The sequence below is a fragment of the Chrysochloris asiatica genome, unplaced genomic scaffold (assembly GCF_000296735.1).
Source record: "Chrysochloris asiatica unplaced genomic scaffold, ChrAsi1.0 scaffold00171, whole genome shotgun sequence".
Lineage (NCBI taxonomy): Eukaryota > Metazoa > Chordata > Mammalia > Afrosoricida > Chrysochloridae > Chrysochloris > Chrysochloris asiatica.
Genome location: NW_006408689.1, coordinates 2,224,055 through 2,243,412, shown reverse-complemented (window position 1 = coordinate 2,243,412; position 19,358 = coordinate 2,224,055). Strand labels below are relative to the sequence as shown.

Below are 19,358 nucleotides of genomic sequence, written 5' to 3'. Positions count from 1 at the left end.
TATATATATATATATATGTATGTATATATACATATATGTATACGTATATATATATAAAACAGAAGTTTAATTACAGCAACATTTGTTACTCTGTGATAAAATCTGTAATTTACAAAAATGAAATGACTGGTTTTTGCCTGCCATTAAGGCATTTCAAATTAACACCATGGAACTGATGTCTGTATAAAGCGCTTCTCCATGTGATCCAGTCACATGACAACGTACATTTCCAATCTTGTTACTCTCTGCAAAAGAAAAGAAAACCTTAGAAAGTAGATAAGTACAGGGAAATATTGTACTGTGAAGACACAAATTATGACAATTTGTGAGTTAATATAAAAATAAATATCAAAGGATCAACATCTTTAGCATTATTAAAATCAATTTAGCTGCAACTTGATTTTTAATATAATAAGCAAAGAGCTATGGTAAAGTATTTCAACAAACTTGTGAGGAGAATATCTAAGAAAATCCCAATTGTTTAATCAAACTAATCAGATTATGAATTTGTTTTATAGCTTATGTGTAATTTATATTACACAAGTGTATATATATGTGTAATATATATTACACAAACCTCAGGAGCTAAATTTTTGGTCTATAAAGAATATACTTTGCTTCTTCTTTCCACCCATCCATGATGTCTCTGTCCAGAAAATTCAAAACAAAGAGGATATTTACCTTCTTTGTGCAGGAAACATTCCTGATGCAGATGCCTGGGCAGCCACTTGCTGAGAGGCAACCAGGGCCGCAGAGGTCAAGCCTAATGAAGGGACAAATGCAGGGTTTCTGTGACATTCAGAAAGATAAGAGTAGATGCAGGCCTTGGTGAAGCACTGCAGACCCACATGTGGTAATTTATCTGTTCCTAAACACATACATGAAAACATATTATGCAGCAAGGAATGTATGCAAAATGCTTGGTCTACCTAATTTCTATCCCTTTATCCAATATACTATGGTTCTCTCAACAGCTATTCAAGGAGAATATAGCATTCCATCTCTCAAGCTCCACATGGTGCTAAATAGTTTGCATGCATTCCTGAATAGGAAGCTCAGAGAAATAATAGGTACCAGGTAACAACAGGAATCAAAAGTCACAGTAAATTATAAAAGTGACATGCTATTTGCTTAGAATACAATGCTTTCATAATAACTTTTATCACTTTAACATTTTCCCCAGTGATTGAACATAATGCATCCCATTAGGTACATGGAATCAGTGAATCAAATTTATAAACAGTCTCAACTTTTACCCTGGAAGAGAAAGGTAGCATGAATGAAACTGTTTCAAGTGACATGAGGTTTTCTAATAAGACACTCCTTTTAATTCTATAGAAAATAGTCTTAGGGAAAAATAGAGGAAATCAACTAGTCTGTCTCCTTTTACATCTTCTACTTAGACGTATTTTATTTTCCCAGAGGAAACTTACTACAATAACAGTATCTTTTAAATGACAAGATATTCTGTGCATGCGGGTAAGTAAAAAAAAAAAAAAAAGTACTGTTTAGAAAAAATTATTGAAATCTTTATTTTAAAAAAATCTCAACGTGACAATACAGTTTACCATCTAGATCTATAAACTTGTGAAGATGGTGTTTCCTGAAGAGATTTGCAATCTTCAATTTACAACACATCAAAATGGCCATTTTGTCATCAACAAGGGACTCTAATTGTGTTCCTCTGAAATGTTCTTTGAACAAAATGATACCTGAAGGGGCAAGGTGAGGGCTATAGAGTAGATGGGGTAAGGTGTTCTCACAGGACAGTGCTGGCTACCCTAGAAGAATGAACAGATGTACTTCATGATGGCAAAAATTTTCTCAGTGCAACTATCTTGGCCTTTTATTCATTAATGCAGTTTTTCATTTTCTGAAAACGTCTTCCTTATAAACCCCAGTAATCATCCTGTGTCCTTTGAGAAAATATATCATTATTTCCCCTTGGGAATCCCTCAAAAAACAGTCTTTATAACCATCTGAGCTAACTTCTCTGTCTTGAATTGAACCGGCCCAGCAGATCCTCCTCAGAAGCCAGTTTGGATTGGATCCTTATTTTTAAAAAGGTTCCTGTCATAATTAAGGTTTTGTGTCCACTTGACTGGATCAGGAAACTCAGCAATTTGGCAGCTGAGAAATAGTTATCCTCTATGATGTGATTTTATGTGATAGCCAGTAAGAGGATTAAGGAGTCCTGGTGTGGTACTGTGGGTTAACGCATTGGACTGCAAAGTCGGTTTGAACAGCAAGGTCGGTGGTTCAAGCTCACCAGCCACCTTGGAAACCCTATACAGAGTTGCTATGGGTTGGAACTGACTCAACAGCATTTAACAACAACACTCTTAGGAGTCCTCCTGGTGTGGTGCTATGGGTTAATGCGCTGGACTGCATAGTGAGTTTGAATCGCAAGGTCAGCAGTTCAAACTCACCAGCCAGTCCTTGGAAATCCTATACAGGATGGCTATGGGTCACACTGCCTCGACAGAAACACTATAAAGGGTCACTGTGAGTCTGAACTGACTTGATGGCACTTAATACCACCACTACTCGGAATCCCACCACCACCCTGATTCAATTTATGGGAGATTTCCCAAGGGTGTGGTGTGAGCAGGGAAGGGACCTACTACCACAAGACAGCTGAACCAGCTGTGGAATGCATCCTTGAACCAAAGTCCCTGCATTGTGAAGTACCTAGATTTAGAGGAAGATCGATACCAAGACCCATGGAGAACTCCAAAGGATATTGGGCCTACAGATGCTGAAAGAGAATAAGGACTTTTCTCCAGAATTGGTGCTTTCAATTCGAACTCCTAGCCTCCTAAGCTGCGAGAGAGTAAATTTCTGATTGTTAAAGCCTTGGACTTGTGGTATTTCTGTTGTAGCAGCACTGGAATACTAAGACAGCACTCTAATGAGACTAAGCCAAGTGTACTAATGGGATGACTTGCCTCTAGTTATCTATCCACTGATCACAGAGACATGTTTAAGTATGTCTTGTTTTGAATAAGCCCATGCATGTATGAACTGAAACCCAAACAGCAATGCTTTTTGATTTACCCTCATAAATATTTTTAAAAGAGATGGAATGTGTTACAAATAACACATTATTGCTTTTCCAAATTCTTCTCATTACACTCAATAACAAGTTGACTAGGAATAGAGATGTTCTTTTAACGCTCTCTTTTTACTTAGTTGCCACCAAGTAAACAGAATTAAATTTAAAAAATTAACTTGAATTTTTTTAAATATACAAATATGCAGGGACTTCAAAAGGCTTGTGAAAAAATGGAATTAAAAGGTTATGGATTTTTTTTTTCCATTAACTTTTTTAAGCCCCCTCATAGGCAGATTTGTATAAATTCTCCATTTCAAAGTATTTTCACAGTTAACCCCTTACCTTACATTCACACAACAGGGTACGAGGCAACATGGCAGGGTCCTAGCAAGTATATCTGGAAGATTGCCACTAACTATCCAACCTCTGTGAGTGGACAGAGTAAAGATGAACAGTAAATGCTCAACTACTACACTGTGAATTGGAGGCTACCTTCTGGGAATTTCATTGCTAAGTGGAGGAGTCATAGCATTGAGGAGCTATGAAGAGCCCTTGAATTAGGCTGTAAAAAGTGTTCAACCTGATCATGCCGCTCCCCATAGTATCATGGGAAAAGAGCAACTTAAATGGTCGGCAGAAATCAAGACAAGTAATTTTACCTGACTCCCTCCAACCCTCTTCTCTTTTTTTTTTTTCTACACTTCCCCTGAAGTAGATATCTGATCGTCTGATTGTTATAGTCACTGCCCAAGACAGTGGTCACCATCTTCATTCAGCCTAGAAGATAACAGTAAGCTGCTGATAGCATCAAGTAGTGACAATTATTAAGTAGTAGCTGTTTCATGTCTCAATAGAATGTAAAGCTGTGGGGATAGCCTTAGCTGTGTCCCTAGGAAATATTGCTAAAAACCGATCCAAAGTTTAACACAAAGCTCAATATTTTTACACTGAGACATGGTAGACATTTTAGCACCCACTTTCCAGAGCAAAATGAATGAAGGCAGAAAATTCAAGATAAAGCTGCTGACCTTGAAAAGGGTCATATTGACCAGGGATGAGTGGGTAGCCCATGCCAACGTGAGTGTGGTGATGCGTGTGCAGGTGCCTCTGGCCGAAGGGGGAGTGGCGGTCCCTTTCCCTTTCAGCTTCCCGTTCCCTTTCAGTGGTAGCCTTTTCCACTGGCTGCAATAGAAAAGAAGAGAATTTTATCCCCTTAATCACCTGAAAGAAGACCTGGTGAGGCAGTGTGGGGGGTGGCGGTGTAAGAATCCACCAACTAGCCCCTCAGCTGAGGGATGCCCCAGTTTGCTTCTGTACCAATTTCAGCCTTGGAAACCCTATGGGGCAATTCTGCTCTCTTCTTTAGGGTTACTATAAGTCAGAATGGTTCCAGTAAGAGTTCTAAACTACCTTTGTTCCTTTGATGATGCTGGGTTAATTATTTACAAGTAAGTGTGGTGCTGCTAATGGCAAAGGTGGCAGTTCAAACCCACCAGTCACACCTTGCAAATCCTATAAAGGGTTCCTATGAGTCAGAGCTGACTCAATGGCACTTAACAACAGCAATATAAATACTTCAGAATTTTTATTACCTGAAGATCATTTCAAGACACACATTAATTTCACTAGGAATTAGCCAACAACAAAGAAATGTTCGACCCAAAATAAGTCAAGTGACACTAATGTTTCTCCTCCAATGACTGAAATAAGAGGACTGCTCACTCTGTTGACTCAATTTCTTCCCAGAATCAACACAGGGGATCAAGAAAAGGCAGTTTTTACAATTTCTTTAGGGTTAAGTTCTCCACAGTTTTACTCTTATTCTGTGGGGACAATCTATCTTGGGGCTTTAAACATTTCTATATCCATTTTGTTCTGTTGTAAATACACATGCAACGGTCTACAAAGTACATTAACCATTCACAAGAAAATGCCTCAGCAAGCATTTCAGAATCTCTACAAGTTTGAACACTCATAAAGAAACTCGGGTTTTCCCAAATCACACTTGGGTTACAGTTGTGAGTTTCTTACACAGTTCTATTCATTAGAACTCAACCAACTTTTCACTGAAGCTCTTAGTCTCACTTGAAAAAAAAAAAAAAAAAAATTTTGCACTGAAAGGCATGCTTACTGAAGCAGACTCATGAATCATTTTTTCTAAGTTCTACAGAGTCTCCAATGGACTGACTCATTCACAACACAGATCCTATATTCTAATGTATTCCAAACTTCTCTTTTCTAGCCAAGAATCATCATATCCTTTTCTTCAGCCCCCCTTCACAACAGCCTTTAAGGAAAGCAGTTGCTGTTTGGGGGAGGAGAGCCATTTTTCACAAAGATACATTTTCATTGCTTCAGCGGAGTTTTGGGGATGTGACAATGAGTCAAATGAGAAAAAAAATACCAAATGCAGCTTCATTTTTTTAGCTAAAGTGAGTCACTCTTGCATATAAACTCCACACTGTGCAAAATTCAAATCTGTGCCTGGTAAAATTACTAGTTATAACATGTCATGGAGTTTTAAGCATTGCTTGCAGTGAGCCGGAAACATGTGACTAGCAAGGGTCAAAAGACGGAGCTGAACATTCAGATCTCTACAGATGTCAAGTCAAGAGCATAGATGAGCAGTGCAGGCTGGGTAGGTTTGATTTATACCTACGCTTACACTAGTGGGGAACATGGCACTGCCTATAGGGAGCTACCTGCTTCTATCAATTATTATCATCTGATTCTGGACCAATTTTATATTGTGTTAAGAGAAAGAAGACATCTCAAAAGAAGCGCAATTTAAAAAGCTCAATTTGATCAATAGGTCCATAGTTTGTAGCTTCTGAACTATTTCATTTAAAAAATGCTCAAAAGTCCTCTCTCTTTTATCAAGAACATTCTGTTAGCATCTATAAATTTCAAATCCACCTAATAAGCATGCATCCTATCCTCTGGTGTATACAAGGTACACTAACTAGATTTTGCAACAGAAATGTTGATTACCATACATACTCTTCACCATTTTCCCCCCTCATGTGTGAAAGCATCATACTTTTGAACACTCTATTCTTTATGTATCAGGATAAAATTGCATCCTAAAGTCACAGCGAAGTTTTAAATCCATTTGTATCTCAAGACTGGTCTCTAGCTGGTCCCCTTCTCTCCCCCAAAACACTGCACTTTCAAGTAACAACACAAAGAAGCGTACAGCGGGAGACTTGCTGCGGTACTGGTTGGCATGCTGCTGGAGCAAATCCAGTGCTTTAGATTCAGTGGTTGTTTTCGTGTTGATGTTAGGGCTGGTATTGACTTTCTCTGCCTCTTCTCTCCCTGACATCTTCCCATAAACAGGATAATGAAATCCTGGAGAGAGATAGGCCCCTGCAGATAAACAACAAATGCCACATCAAGTTATGGGCTACATTTAAAAAAAATTTTTTTTTTAAATCATTTGGATTACATGAATTCAGAATAAAAGTCAGGCATTTTAAAATAGGGGATTACATTTATAATGGGCTACACCATTGTTAAATTGTATCTATGTTCTCCAATTTTCTTCTCCCAGTTAATTCATCCTGATGAATGGAGGTTATAAACAGAATTGTGAGCTTATAGTCACTTCATACATTTATGTGTCCGCTTAAGTGAAAGAATAGTAACTATAATGATTATGACAGTAAGTGCTTAGAATATTTTCATAGGCAATAAAGTATCTGTCAGCTTAACAGCTACACAGACCATCAGAGACTATGGAAAGAAACTATAGCTGAGAACTGACAGTTCATTAAAAAAAAAAAAAAAATCTGTATCAGTTATCTCTGATAGTTTAAGCAGCAAAGAAACAAGTGAAACAAATGGTACCCTTGAAATGTTTCATCTATCTTAAGTTTTTTAACTGCTAATATTTGAACATGGCCTCTTCCCTTCAAAATAATTAGAATCCACAACACTTACCAGGGTAACTGTGCATTAAGACAGGTGAGACAGCACGGTACGCCGGGTGGTTGGGGTCATACATCTGCGGGTAAGGATAAGCATGCAGATACTGTATGTAGGACTGATGCTGACTCATGGGCGAGGAGACAGCTACTCTTGTTCCCCGGGAGTCCTTCCAGTTTACAGGTGTCTTTCGATCATCATTTTTCAGCTTATTCTCTTCTACTGATTGAGAATCAGGACGCTTGGCCTCTTTGGGCTCCTCTTTGATACTTGTTAATGACACAGGAAGGCCGGAAACACCACTCTCTTTATTAGGAGTTTTCCTGGGACTATCCTCCTTCAATTTTTTCTCTCTATCAAGTTCTTCTGACTTCTGTTGATCCAGGTATTTGGGCTGGTAGACATAATGATGCCATGTCCTTGAATCTGGATCCTGACGTAAAAACAAGACAATAAAACAACAAAAAAATTTGTCTTGAAATTTCTATTTTTAAGAGGAATCCATACATCACTGTGATGCTCTACTGCTATTACTTTTAATATTAACATTTATTTATGTACTAGTCACTGTGCTAATAGCTTTACTTCTTTCACTCACCAAGGAATAAAGACTGAGGTATGCATTATAATTGCTCTTTTACAGAAGAGGAAACCAAAGTGTTCATAGTTCAAGTAACAACAGGGCTATGCTGCTGGGGAGCCAGGCCATTAGGCCTTAAGACTCAGGTTAGCTGGAATTCAGATCTGAGTCCTTAATGTCATTTTGTAACATTAAATAGTGCCTATTTATTGATCCAAGGAACTCTGGTACCGTAGTGGTTACGAATTGGGCTGCTAATCTCATGCTTAGGAGTTTGAAACTACCAGCTGTTTTGCAGGAGAAAGATGAGGCTTTCTGCTCCTGTAAAGATTTACAGCCTTGGAAACCAAGTACAGGGTCGCTATGAGTCAGAACCGATTCCAAAGCACATAACAACAACAACTTATTGATCCAAGTCTTATTTTCCTTTTAATATTTCACAAAGAATTTTAAAACTGAAAACTCAAGCTAGGAATTGTCAATTTAAGTCATTATTATAGCTATTAATATCATTTAGAAAAAGAGAAAAATCACCTTGGTTTGCTAATATATTTTCTTCATCTACTATGTTGTTGCTATTGAGTGTTATCAAGTCAGTTCCGACTCACAGCAAGCCTATATAGGCCTTCTGAGGAGTAGCTGGTGGGTTTGAACTGCTGACCTTGTGGTTTGCAGTCCAGTGCTGATCCTACAGTGCTATACCAGGCGTCAATCGACTGTAGCCGAGGTTTAATATATTGGCTTACTTTTTATTATGTGCTAGCATCTTAATGAAAACAAAATTTTAAACTAATAGCTTACTTATATACTTCTTTTTCATCCCTGTGAAACAACAGCCTGATTTAGGCCACTAGAAGTGTTGAAACAGTATTCTAGCCAGTCTTTGTAACTCTTTATAGTCTTGGTATAAATCCCCTGGTTATACAGGTCCTGAGCGAACACTCAAACGTTGGGTCTAAGCAGAAAAGTATGAGGAAAGGATTCTGTTACTCAACCCCACCCCCACCCCCAGAATAACTAAGCATGGGAAGAGTTGTTGTTTGTCATTAAGAGCTGTCCAGTCAGTTCTGACTCATAGCAACCGTGTATGGAGTTTCCACGGAGCGGATGGTGGATTTGAATCACCAAAGCTTTGGTTCAAATTGACACTGCAGTCGAGTGCTTATCCTACAGCACCATCACGACTCCAAGCATGGGGGGAGCTGTTGTTGTGAAGTGCCATCAAGTCGGTTCCTACACATAATGACCCTGTATCGGGTTTTCCGAGAAGCAGCTGGTGAGTTTGAGTAGGGAGAGGTAAAGGAGATCTGGAGATACAGAACTAAGGCTCACAGGGACTGCAGTGTCAAGATGTCCAGACTGTGACAGAAAGTACTGGCACACATATGGTTCCATGGAGCCCAATGTTCAGGTATTCACACATTTACCTCAAAGGGGCCCACCACACAGCCTCTGGGATGACTCTGCTCCAATCCAACCCAAACCACATCTCCTCACAAACACTCAGTGTTGAGATCTGGTTTGGGCCATTTTAAACATATTGTAAGATAGAAATGTAGACCTCAGATGCTAAGTGAAAGACATTTGGGCACTTAGTTTCAAAATTTCTAAAAGATGCCTAGAGATTGGACTCAGAATCTCAGTGTCAAATGGGACCTCAGCAGCCATGTGACTGAACACCCTCATTTTAGACTAAGTAAGAAATTATGGACACAGGTAGGCTGTAACTGAAAGGTCAGGGGTTCAAATCCACTAGCCTTGGGGAAAAGATGAGATCATCTGTTTCTGTAAAGATTCACAACCTCAGAAACCCTCTGCAGCAGTTTTACCTTGTACTATAAGGTTGCTGTGAGTTGGAATTAACTCAAGGCAGTGGGTTTGGGGTTTTTTAAAACCAGAGTCATGAGGTCAGTTAACAGAATGACATACAGGTCCATAGTTCCTTTTACTATACAACATGACAAAAAGATGGTAATTACAATTTAGGGCTAGCCAATAACTCCTGAAACTCTTTAAAAATCATTTTCCTGAGAAGAAAACAAAACCTAATGCTCACTCCCCACCGCCTCCATACTCTGGGTAGACAGGGATGAGCAACTTGGACATTGGCTACCTAAAAGGGGGGGTGGGGGGGTGGCTACAAAGGCAAGACGTGATTGGCTTACAAGCATTCAAGAGGGCGTCTAGAACTAGAGGGCGTGGAGGAAGGTAGAATCTCCACAGAGTAGTATCCAATCTTTCTGGGCGGGGCTGATGAAAGGAGATGTGGATAGGTCTCTTGTGGTACAATAGTGAATAATTATTATCAGGACTGACTGTGAGGGTTGGAAATGTAAAGGTAAACATTTTGTAGCAAAAGGAGGGGAGTGACTGACTTTGCAGTCTGGGAGCGGAGGTCCCTGGGACCATCAAGGGAGAAGAGTGGAGAGCGGGACCCTACCCAGAGAAGCAGTGATGCCAGAGATGGAGGCAGAGGTGATGACGTGGAGAGATGGAGCAGCTGGGGACTTTAGACCTAGAGAGGGAGAGGGGCTGTGTGCTGACAACCGGGGAGCAGGCTTGCAGGGTATATATACCCTTTGGTTGGTTGATGATGCATAGAGGGGATTGTAACCATGACAGTGAAATGATATACGATAGGATGAATGTAAAGCTAATGTTCTCCCATGTAAACTATCACATAATTTACAATAAAACATTTAAAAGGAAAAAAAAAAAAACAAAAAAAAAACCTAATGCTGACTGATTTCCTTTTTGTTTAGTCCAACCACAACAAGCCCAGACATGAATAATTCTCAGACTACTCTCTCCCTGTTGGGGCCATGCTCCACAATCTTACTTGTTTAAATCTCGAGGTTGGGTCTACACCTGTCTGCTTCATAGAGTCCATGACAGATTTCATTTCTACAGCCTCCTTAATTAGCTGGTGGTTTTCCATCTGCTTAGCTTTGAAGCTGTCGGCCTGAAGCTGCTGCTGGTGATTGGAGAGAAGCTGCGATTTACCTGTCTCCTCAGTTTTATTAGGCACTGACGGCCCTAGTTTAGAATGGTTTTTGTTAGGCTCCGGAGTAGAGGGAGCTTTAGAGATTGTAGCTGATGGCATGTTTTTCTGCTTACTGTCCTCCTTGCCCAGCTCCTTCATAGGGAGATCACTTTTCCTTTCACAGTCCCCTCTCCCCGCTTGGGCCATTTTCTGCTCTGCCAGCCTCTGGTCCTCATAGTATTTCTCATACTGCTGTCTGTAGGCAGGGCTGGTGGCCATCAGGGACTTCTGATCCACATAGAGCCCATAAGCATACTGGCCATAATACAAGGACTGAGCCAGGGCAGGGTGTCTCTGTGTGATCACTGACTGGTGCTGAGGCTGTAAGGAGGCAGAATTATGGTCCACTTTTTTAGAATCTAACTGCTCTGCCCTGTCTTTCTTTTCGGCCTCTTCCTCAGATTCCTTCTTGATCTTCATTCCCTGTGTATTCCCGCTGTTCCCAGCTGCAGGGGCGCCGACCTGTCCAGGGTGCATGTAGCTTGGAGAATAATAAGGATCGTAGCCATGGTAATAGGGAGAATGGGACTCTTTCATTTGAGATGATTGTGCTGTAGTTGAAGAATGGCCTTTGACAACACCGTCCTTACTAGAAATAATATCTGCCGGAGAACTGGCCTTTGACCTCATGCCCTCCGACCTGCTGTCAGAACCACCATCGTCCGCAGCATCAGATATGTCCGAATAGGCAGGGCTGTTCGTTTTCGCTGCTGAACTCTCTGCCCCATTTTGTGTCAACACATGCAGTGGGGCCATTGGCGCCTGCCCATTCACCAAAGTGCTGCATTCCATTCTTGAGGCACTCCCTATTGAAGGGCTGGGAGCGTTGTCTGTGAAAGTGTAAACCTTATCAGCTTCAGCTTTGATACTGGCCATTCGGCTCTCTTGAGACTCTGACAGTCCGTTAGCCAGCCCTTCATTCTTGTTGAGATGGTCCTTTAAAAAATGCCCAGATAAATCTTTTCCAGCCCCCTTGGAGTCCTCTAACTTCCCCAGTTTAGCATCTATTTTCGGGCTTCCCGTCTCCTTTCCTTCTTTGTCCTTTAGCTTTCGCTTTTCCTTTTTCTTTTTGTCTTTGAGTGACACAAGAGCTGGGTTTACAGTGATGGGCTCTCCCATAATTGTGGGCTTTGGTTGAATGGGTTTCAATGGAGGACTCTTTGGTGTAGCCTGAACAACAGTCGTAGTGAGGGAGGGCAGGCCGGGTATTGTCCCTGTGGTGGTGGTCGTAAAGGCTGCAGTAGGGATCGCAATTAGCTGCGGGGGAGTGGGGGCCGGAGCGGGGGCAATGGGCCGGGCAGATTTAAGTTTAGAGAGATTTTTGTCCATCTTGCAGTTATTCGCTTTTTTGCCCTTTTCCTTATCCCCCAAGTTTTTCTTGTCAATTAATCCTTCTGCTTCCAGTTTGGGCATTTCCGCAGCCAAATTACCGTCTGCTGTGGAGCAACTATCTAATGTGGCTGTCATGTTAGAGATCACTGGAAGATTGTTCAGTTCATTGTTAAGGCCCTTCTTTTTGCCAGAATTCTTCCCAGCTTTAGAACTGACCATAGAACCCGGACCATTGCTCATGAGCTCTCTCTTTCCCTTCGGGGTCCCAGGGGGGTTCCCAGAGCCAGGGGATGCCGGTGCTTTCACCTGGTCATACGTTGATACGTTTGTGCTTGCCTCGCTGCATTCGAGGGCCACATTACTTAATGCTTCCTCACAATCTGAGATCTTGTCCTCACTGTCAGGCTCAAACTCCAGTTTGTTTTCTGGGTCTAAGTGTGCATGTGCCTGGTGGTACCTCAGGCCATTAATGTGCTTATACTTTTTGTTGCAGTTTGGGTGAGGACAATCGATTAGCACTGGAGAAGAGCAGCCTTGGTCCAAAAAAGTAGTCTCTGGCTTCCCTTGAGGGGTGGTGGGAGTGCTTCGAGAATTTGTGCGGACCCGCTTCCCAGGCTTGTTGTCCTCAGAGCTGGAGTTGAGGTCGAGCTCCATAGGAGGCTTGTTTTTCCTTTTGTTGGTGGAAGAGGGGCTGGCTTTGATGTCCTCAGCGGCACAATTTGGGGGTGTCCTTCGGCCACTGGCGTTGAGGCTGCCCCGCCTCCCTTTCCCATTGGCGCCCCCTCTGTTCTTGCTCTGCAGTCCTCGGGACTCTGTGAAGCTGGCCTCAGTGCCCGGGGCAGCTGCGGCCGACCTTGCTCTCTTGCCTCGGCCTCGGCCCCCTCTCATCTCCAGGTCACTTGTCGGGGATTCACAAAACCTGGGAAGCAAGTAACACAGGTTAAGAGAGGCATCTCTCAGAGGGTCAGGTGAGATCACAAGGTACATTACACAATGTAGCAAAGAGCAGTCGGCATTCCCATAACTCAGGGGCTGGGCTCAGCCCAGGAAAGGGCACCCTGTTCTTTCACTGACAATTTTGACACCTGCAAATACACAGGCTACCAACTGCTCATTTTCATCCTCAGAATGCAGCTAAAGGTAGCTAGCTTGAAATCCAGCCCAAAGTCCCCTTCTGAGGTTAATAGAGAAAGAAACAAAGGAAGGAAAAGAGGTGGGGAGTTGAGATCTCATGATAGAAAAGAAGCTCAGCATCTGCATTTTACTGTGTTCAGACCTGAATTGCTCAGTTCTCTTTTGCCTGGTTTCAATTACAAGCAGACTTTTATGCATTATTAATCTCTCTGTATAGTTTCCTTGCAAAGAGAGAGTGGGAGAGGGAGAGGGAGAGGGGAAGAAAGGAGGTGAAAAACAGAGGCTAAAATAAAAGGCTTAGTGCCTACCTGGGAGGGGCCCAGTCGTGCTTGGTGCAGTCCAGTAGGGTACCCACGTATGTTTTATTCCTCCATGTTACATTGACCACTAGGACACCTGTGGGGGCAGGAAATAAAGAAGGACCGCAGTTACTACCTATTACTCTATTTCCGGTATATTTATTATCACCATCATTATTATTTTTACCAGCAAAGTTCTATTCTCATTTGCTTTCAAAAAGCTGTGGTTTGCATTCTTCCTCTTTCTGGTTTCAGTGACCTCAAGTTAAAACCACAGGAAATCGTGTGTGTGTGTGTGTGTGTGTGTGTGTGTGTGTGTGTGCGCGCATGTGCACGCCTATGTGCATGTGTGGTACAAAGAGGTGAGCCTGTGAAGCAGCGTAATCAAGATACTGCTGACAGAAGGAAATGGTTTTTGCCATGTCCTGCTGTAAAACAGCAACATTCACCTCTTAATTTTTGTATTATTACACATAATTGCTTTCGTTTGGCAAGCAGCCAACATAAACCAAGCACGTTACCAGGGCTTAAACCAAAATGTGATTGAAAAGAGTTTTGTTTCCAACTCAATAACATAAAATAAGGGTGATTTTTACTCATTAAAAAAATACACAGGGCTAAAAAAAAATTAAAAAAAAAAACAAAAACGGAATAGTGGGGAAAGTGGAATCCACAAAACAGACAGTCAGCTATGATTTCTCATTCCAAATCCCTCCTTGACCTTGTGAGACAAGAATCAGCCTTGGAATGGTATCTGTTTCACTATTTGGTCTTGTTTCATATCAAAGACTCCTAAAATAACCTCTTAAGAAAATAAATGTGCACAATAGATTTGCTCTTGAGGTTATCTTTAGGATCAACCTTAGTAAGCATTTGCCACAGAGGATTAGAAAGAAAAAAAAATCTCAAAACCAACACACTTGTTTCCTGTAAGCCATTCGGCTTTTCCCAACTGTTTTGCAGACAGACAATTTAATTTAGCACTGCATCTGTGAATTACTAAACTGAAGTGCACTTAGTACACCAAATGTCACAGAGAAACAAAATATAACATCCTCTTTATTTCTCTAGAGTACAAGTGCAGTATTTAAAAAGAAAAGAAAAAAAAGAATCCTTTAAAGCACATATTAAAAGGACCTAGATTTTTGAGACATGCATAAAATATTAGGGTCAGGAAATGAAACATTGAAGTGAGCCTTTGTTTTCCTTTCTGCCCCAACTCCCATCCTTTCTTGGAAACACCATGGGATCTTGCTCAAAATCTATTGCTAGTTGGTTCACTTACTTGTGTTACCACGTGCCAGATTGAATTGTATAGAAAAACTGTACGGTAAGGGAAATCTTACAAGGTAGCACTCATTTCCTTGGAAACACTTCAACAACAGGTAAAATATTTGAATGGTTGGGATTTGAGTACCAGGGGAAGGAAGATATTCTTTCAAAAGTCTCAAAGATTTTAAAATTGTTTCCCATATGGTTTATGTAGCTATTACTTAGGTGACAGCTGAATCCACTCACTGTCGCAACAGTCTAGCACGCGCGCGCGCGCACACACACACACACACACACACACAAAGCTAGAATGAAGCAAAGCAAGCATTTCCTCAAATCACTGTTGATTCCATTGTACTTTCTTCAAGGTAAAAAAAAATTTTTTTTTAAACCACTGCGTATAAAAATTCACATTGAGATGAGAACCAATGGTAATTAGACATTTGGTCAAAATTTGCATTAAACAGAACAATCGGAGGAAAGGATTCTTTATGAGCACATGCCTTCAGGAAAAGGGAGGGGGTGGGAGAGGAGGAGATAGGGAAGACAGAGCTGGTTTTCTCATCATCTGCTCTCTGGGGCACTGTGTGTGGTGTCAGAGACCTTTGCAGCTGCTTAAAATTCTTTAGCATGTCAGCTATATTTACAATCCAGGAATATATCTGTATTGCCAGAAGGTTACTGCATTTTAGCTTTAGATGGAATAGGCTGAATCATTGCGTTCCAGAGTCCCTGATGTAGCACAAACGTATAATTAAAATAGCATGAAAGGAAACATGAAAGAAACAACAAACCCTCCATTCTTACTGTAATAAAATTAAAAACAGGAAAAGTCTGCACAGACACTTAACATTTGTCTGCAGTGAAAGGCTTTTGTTATTGCTTTTCCCCTAAGGGTTTTGCGTTTCCAGCAAAAGCTGGCCGCCGATTGGCCCTCGCCTGCTGCGAACACTGGCGCCTGATTGGCTGGGCCTAGAGAGGCCCTCCAGTGCACCCAAGGCCAGGGTCTCGGATAAATGAGCTTCGCGGAGGTAAAAGGATGCAATCCCAGCGGCGAGATGGACGCGGGAGTTCCCTCCCCAGCCCTCCCCTCTCCTCCCCCCCTCCCGCCGCCTCCTGCGGTGGAGGCGGGGAGGCCTGAGATCCTGCGCGAGAAAGTCCGGGTTCACGGACAGGAAGCGCCCTGCAGCGAGAGGGCTGCCTGTGCTTCCCAGCTCAGTAAATCAACACTGGCTTGTTTGCACTAACAAGGCCCGTCAGTGTGAGGAAAGGTTACTGTCTGCTTGACCGTGTTATGTTTACCCATCAAGACCCACGCCTCTGTGCTGCTCCAGATAACATTCAAGCCCATTCAGAACCCTCAGAACCGAATTCCTGGCCTCAAAACAGGATATAGAGAAGCCTCGGGGGCTGGGAATAAGGAAGCGACTCCCAAACAAGTTATTAATCGTTAGATATCAGGGGCTACATTTTTAATTTGTCACACAGGTGAAATGATGTTGCCATTTCCACACACACTGCATAAACTATTCATATTGCCTGCTACTATTTCTAGAAGATCCAAGAACAGACCTCTTATCTAAGCGCAAGTGATCTTTTTATTACGACTATTGCTTTTGCACTAGGTAGGAATAAAATCCTATAAAACAAACAAAAACACCCATTTTAAACTTCAAACTGCCTAAACTAGTCATCCTAATTTTTCTAGAAGCTCTCTGTATTTAAAATAGGTAAAATTTTGAACAGTCTCCATCAAGCAGGGCTAATTAAGTATGTGTGCCCGTGTCTATTTTTCTTTTTAGGTATAAGCAACTTAAGAATGCCACAAAGCATAGAATTCACAAGTGGTTATACACATGCACATGTTTATATAACCAAATCTGCCTCTATATTGGAATGAAGGCTTAAGGAATGTTTCTCATATAAACTACCAAGTGTATTGTTTCTTTGTAGAAAAGTCTGTTTAGACAGCATACTTTTGGAGGAGCCAAGTATAAAGGTGGTGTTTTAGCTCTAAAAGATGCAAATGTTTATCATTTCACTTTAATCTCTAAATCTTGAACATCTTATTAGCCATGGCCCTATAAAATAGTCCTGGTGTGACGCTATAGGATAAAAACACTGGACTGCAAGGTCGATGGTTTAAACCCACCAGCCTTTTCTTGGATACCTCATACAGGGTGGTAATGAGTCGGAAACAACTCAACGGCAATTAACAAGAATTCTGTTCCCATAAAGATTTACAGTCTCAGAAACCCTATACAGGGTCTCAGTGAGTCAAGACCAACTGGACAGCACACAGCCATCACCACACAACAACCATACCTTTTTAGTGGAGTGCATTAGTGGCTCTATAGGGTTAAGGTCAGTGGTTCAAGATCACCAGCTGCTCTGAGAAAGAAGATAAAAGACTTTCTGCTCTCACAAACATTTACAGCCTGGAAACTCTTATACAGGGTTGCTATGAGTCAGAAGCTTTTTAAAATAAATAAATTCCCCAAATGACAGTTAGTCCTATGTTTTGTTGTTGTTATGTGCCTTGGAGTCAGTTGTGACTCATAGCAACCCTCTACAGGGTTTCCCAGGCTGTAAATCTTTATAGGAGCAGAAAGCCTCATCTTTCTCCTGCAGAACAGCTGGTATTTTCCAACTGCTGACCCTGAGATTAGCAGCCTGATTCGTAACCACTATGCTACCAGAGCACCTTAATTAATCCTTTGTTGTTGTTGTTCTAAGTGCTATGGAGTCCATTCTGACCCATAGTGACCCAGTATAGGGTTTCCAAGGAGCAGCTGGTGAGCTTGAACCACCGACCTTGCAGTTCAAACGACTGCAGTCTGACACATTAGCCCACAGCACCGTACTTAGTCATTTTGTAGATCTGGGAATAAAACTAGATTTCTCTGTTATCCTGTATAAATTGGAAATAAATGAACACTTTGTACAAAAAGATTTAAACATTCGCTTGTAATGCACGTTTACTCACTCAACCACCTAACCTAGGGACACTGTATACAAGTCCTTTTCATCTTTATATTCTCAAATACTCCACCAAGCAGGTTTACTATCTTCCTCCTCCATTCATGGAGATCACCCCTCCTCCCAAAAGAGCTAGTACCTGCTTTATAGCATTTAATATTTGGAAAATAACTAATATTGGAAAACGTCACTAACAAACTAAGACATTCCTCTATTCTTCCAATAGAGCTGAAGAGAGCAATGTAAGTTTTTTGAGTGAATTCTCCACACAGGGCTTCTTTGTATTGTTAATGTTTTATCTCAGATATTGATATAGAATCTAAGATGGCCCACACAACATGTTACCCGGTATTTGTTGCCACTGAGTCTGTTCTAACTTATGGAGACCTCATGTGTGCAGAGCACAATTACTTCATAGGGTTTTCAAGAATGTGATCGTTTGGAAACAGATCTTACTTCCAAGGTGCTTCTGGGTAGGTTTGAACTGCCAACCTTTTTGTGGTTAGTAGTCCACAGATTAACTGTTTGTGCCACCCAGAACTCCTTGACACTTCATCTATGAGACACTTAATAAGAACATGATCTTTATTACATAGCATGAGTCCATTACTTCCAAGTGGCAAAATAACTAGAGATCTCAAAGGCATTCCGCAGGCACTTTGTTCTAATTAGAATTTACTCTTATCAGTATGTTGTTGTTAACTGTTGTCAAGTCAGTTCCAACTCAGAGCAACCCTGTATAGGGTTTCCAAGTAGGGGCTGGTAGGTTTGCACCACTCACCTTGTGGTCCAGTGCTTATACTAGTGTGCCACAACAGGACTCCCTATCAGTAATGTGGTGGCGGTTATATGCCGTGGAGTCAGTTCCAACTCATAGTGACCCTGCACAGGGTTTTAGAGGCTGTAAATCTTTACAGGAGCAGAAAGCCTCATAGTTCTCCTGTGGTACGTCTGGTAGTGTCAAACTGCTAACCTTGAGGTTAGCAGCCCGACTTATAACCTCTATCCTTTATCAGTATGTAGCAGTTAATTATTCTCATTCCCAGGGCCTGCCCCATCCTTAAGGAGCACTGACGATGCAGTGGTTAAAACAGCTGCTAACCAAAAGGTTGGTGGTTCTAATCCACCAGCTATGCCATGGAGAAAGATGTGGCAGTCTTACAACCTTGGAGCAATTTTGTACTTTCCTAAAACATTACTATAAGTTGAAATTGACTTAATAGCAATGGGATGGGGTCTGCCCTCATCAAGCCTTTACTGTACCCATTTGGGCAAAGCGTACTTATTTGGCATTCTGAAGCCAACACCGTTTGGGCTGGAACTCAACCTAACCTCTATACCCCAAGAATCTGCTGTTTTGTGACAGTCATATACAATAATTTAAAAGTGGAAGTAGAGTTTTACATACTACTCATCCCTACAGAGTAGCATCCAGATTCCACCACATTAAACTAGAGTCGGGGTGTGATATACAAAGTGTCCCTCCTGCTCACAGTCCCTGATCCCAGGTTAGCCCTGGGTGGTCAAGTTTCTCTACCAAGTATTCCTAACCCTGGCCCCAGCTGACTGAACGAGTGATGGACACTTGAAGCAAAGGAAAGCAAAAAAGGACTTAGGACTAAGCAGCCAAATTCCATGTTATCTCTTCTATGAATCCTTTCTGATCATGCATATGCAAAAGAATGGCCATGATGTTATGCACTGAACTGTGCCCCACAAAAGGAAATGTGGAAATCC

At 41.5% G+C, this 19,358-nt stretch overlaps 1 protein-coding gene across 1 annotated transcript in view; it reads right to left on the bottom strand.

The window, feature by feature from the left end:
- Positions 1-677: 677 nt before the first annotated feature.
- ZNF608 (zinc finger protein 608) overlaps positions 678-19,358 on the bottom strand; it is a 156,441-nt gene continuing 137,760 nt past the window's right edge. The window contains exons 4-9 of the mRNA XM_006871626.1: positions 13,380-13,467; positions 10,402-12,856; positions 6,998-7,415; positions 6,252-6,424; positions 4,084-4,237; positions 678-763 (exon numbers count right to left, since the gene is read on the bottom strand). Of these exons, the coding sequence (XP_006871688.1) occupies positions 678-763; positions 4,084-4,237; positions 6,252-6,424; positions 6,998-7,415; positions 10,402-12,856; positions 13,380-13,467 (3,374 nt within the window). The remainder of the gene's footprint in view (positions 764-4,083; positions 4,238-6,251; positions 6,425-6,997; positions 7,416-10,401; positions 12,857-13,379; positions 13,468-19,358) is intronic.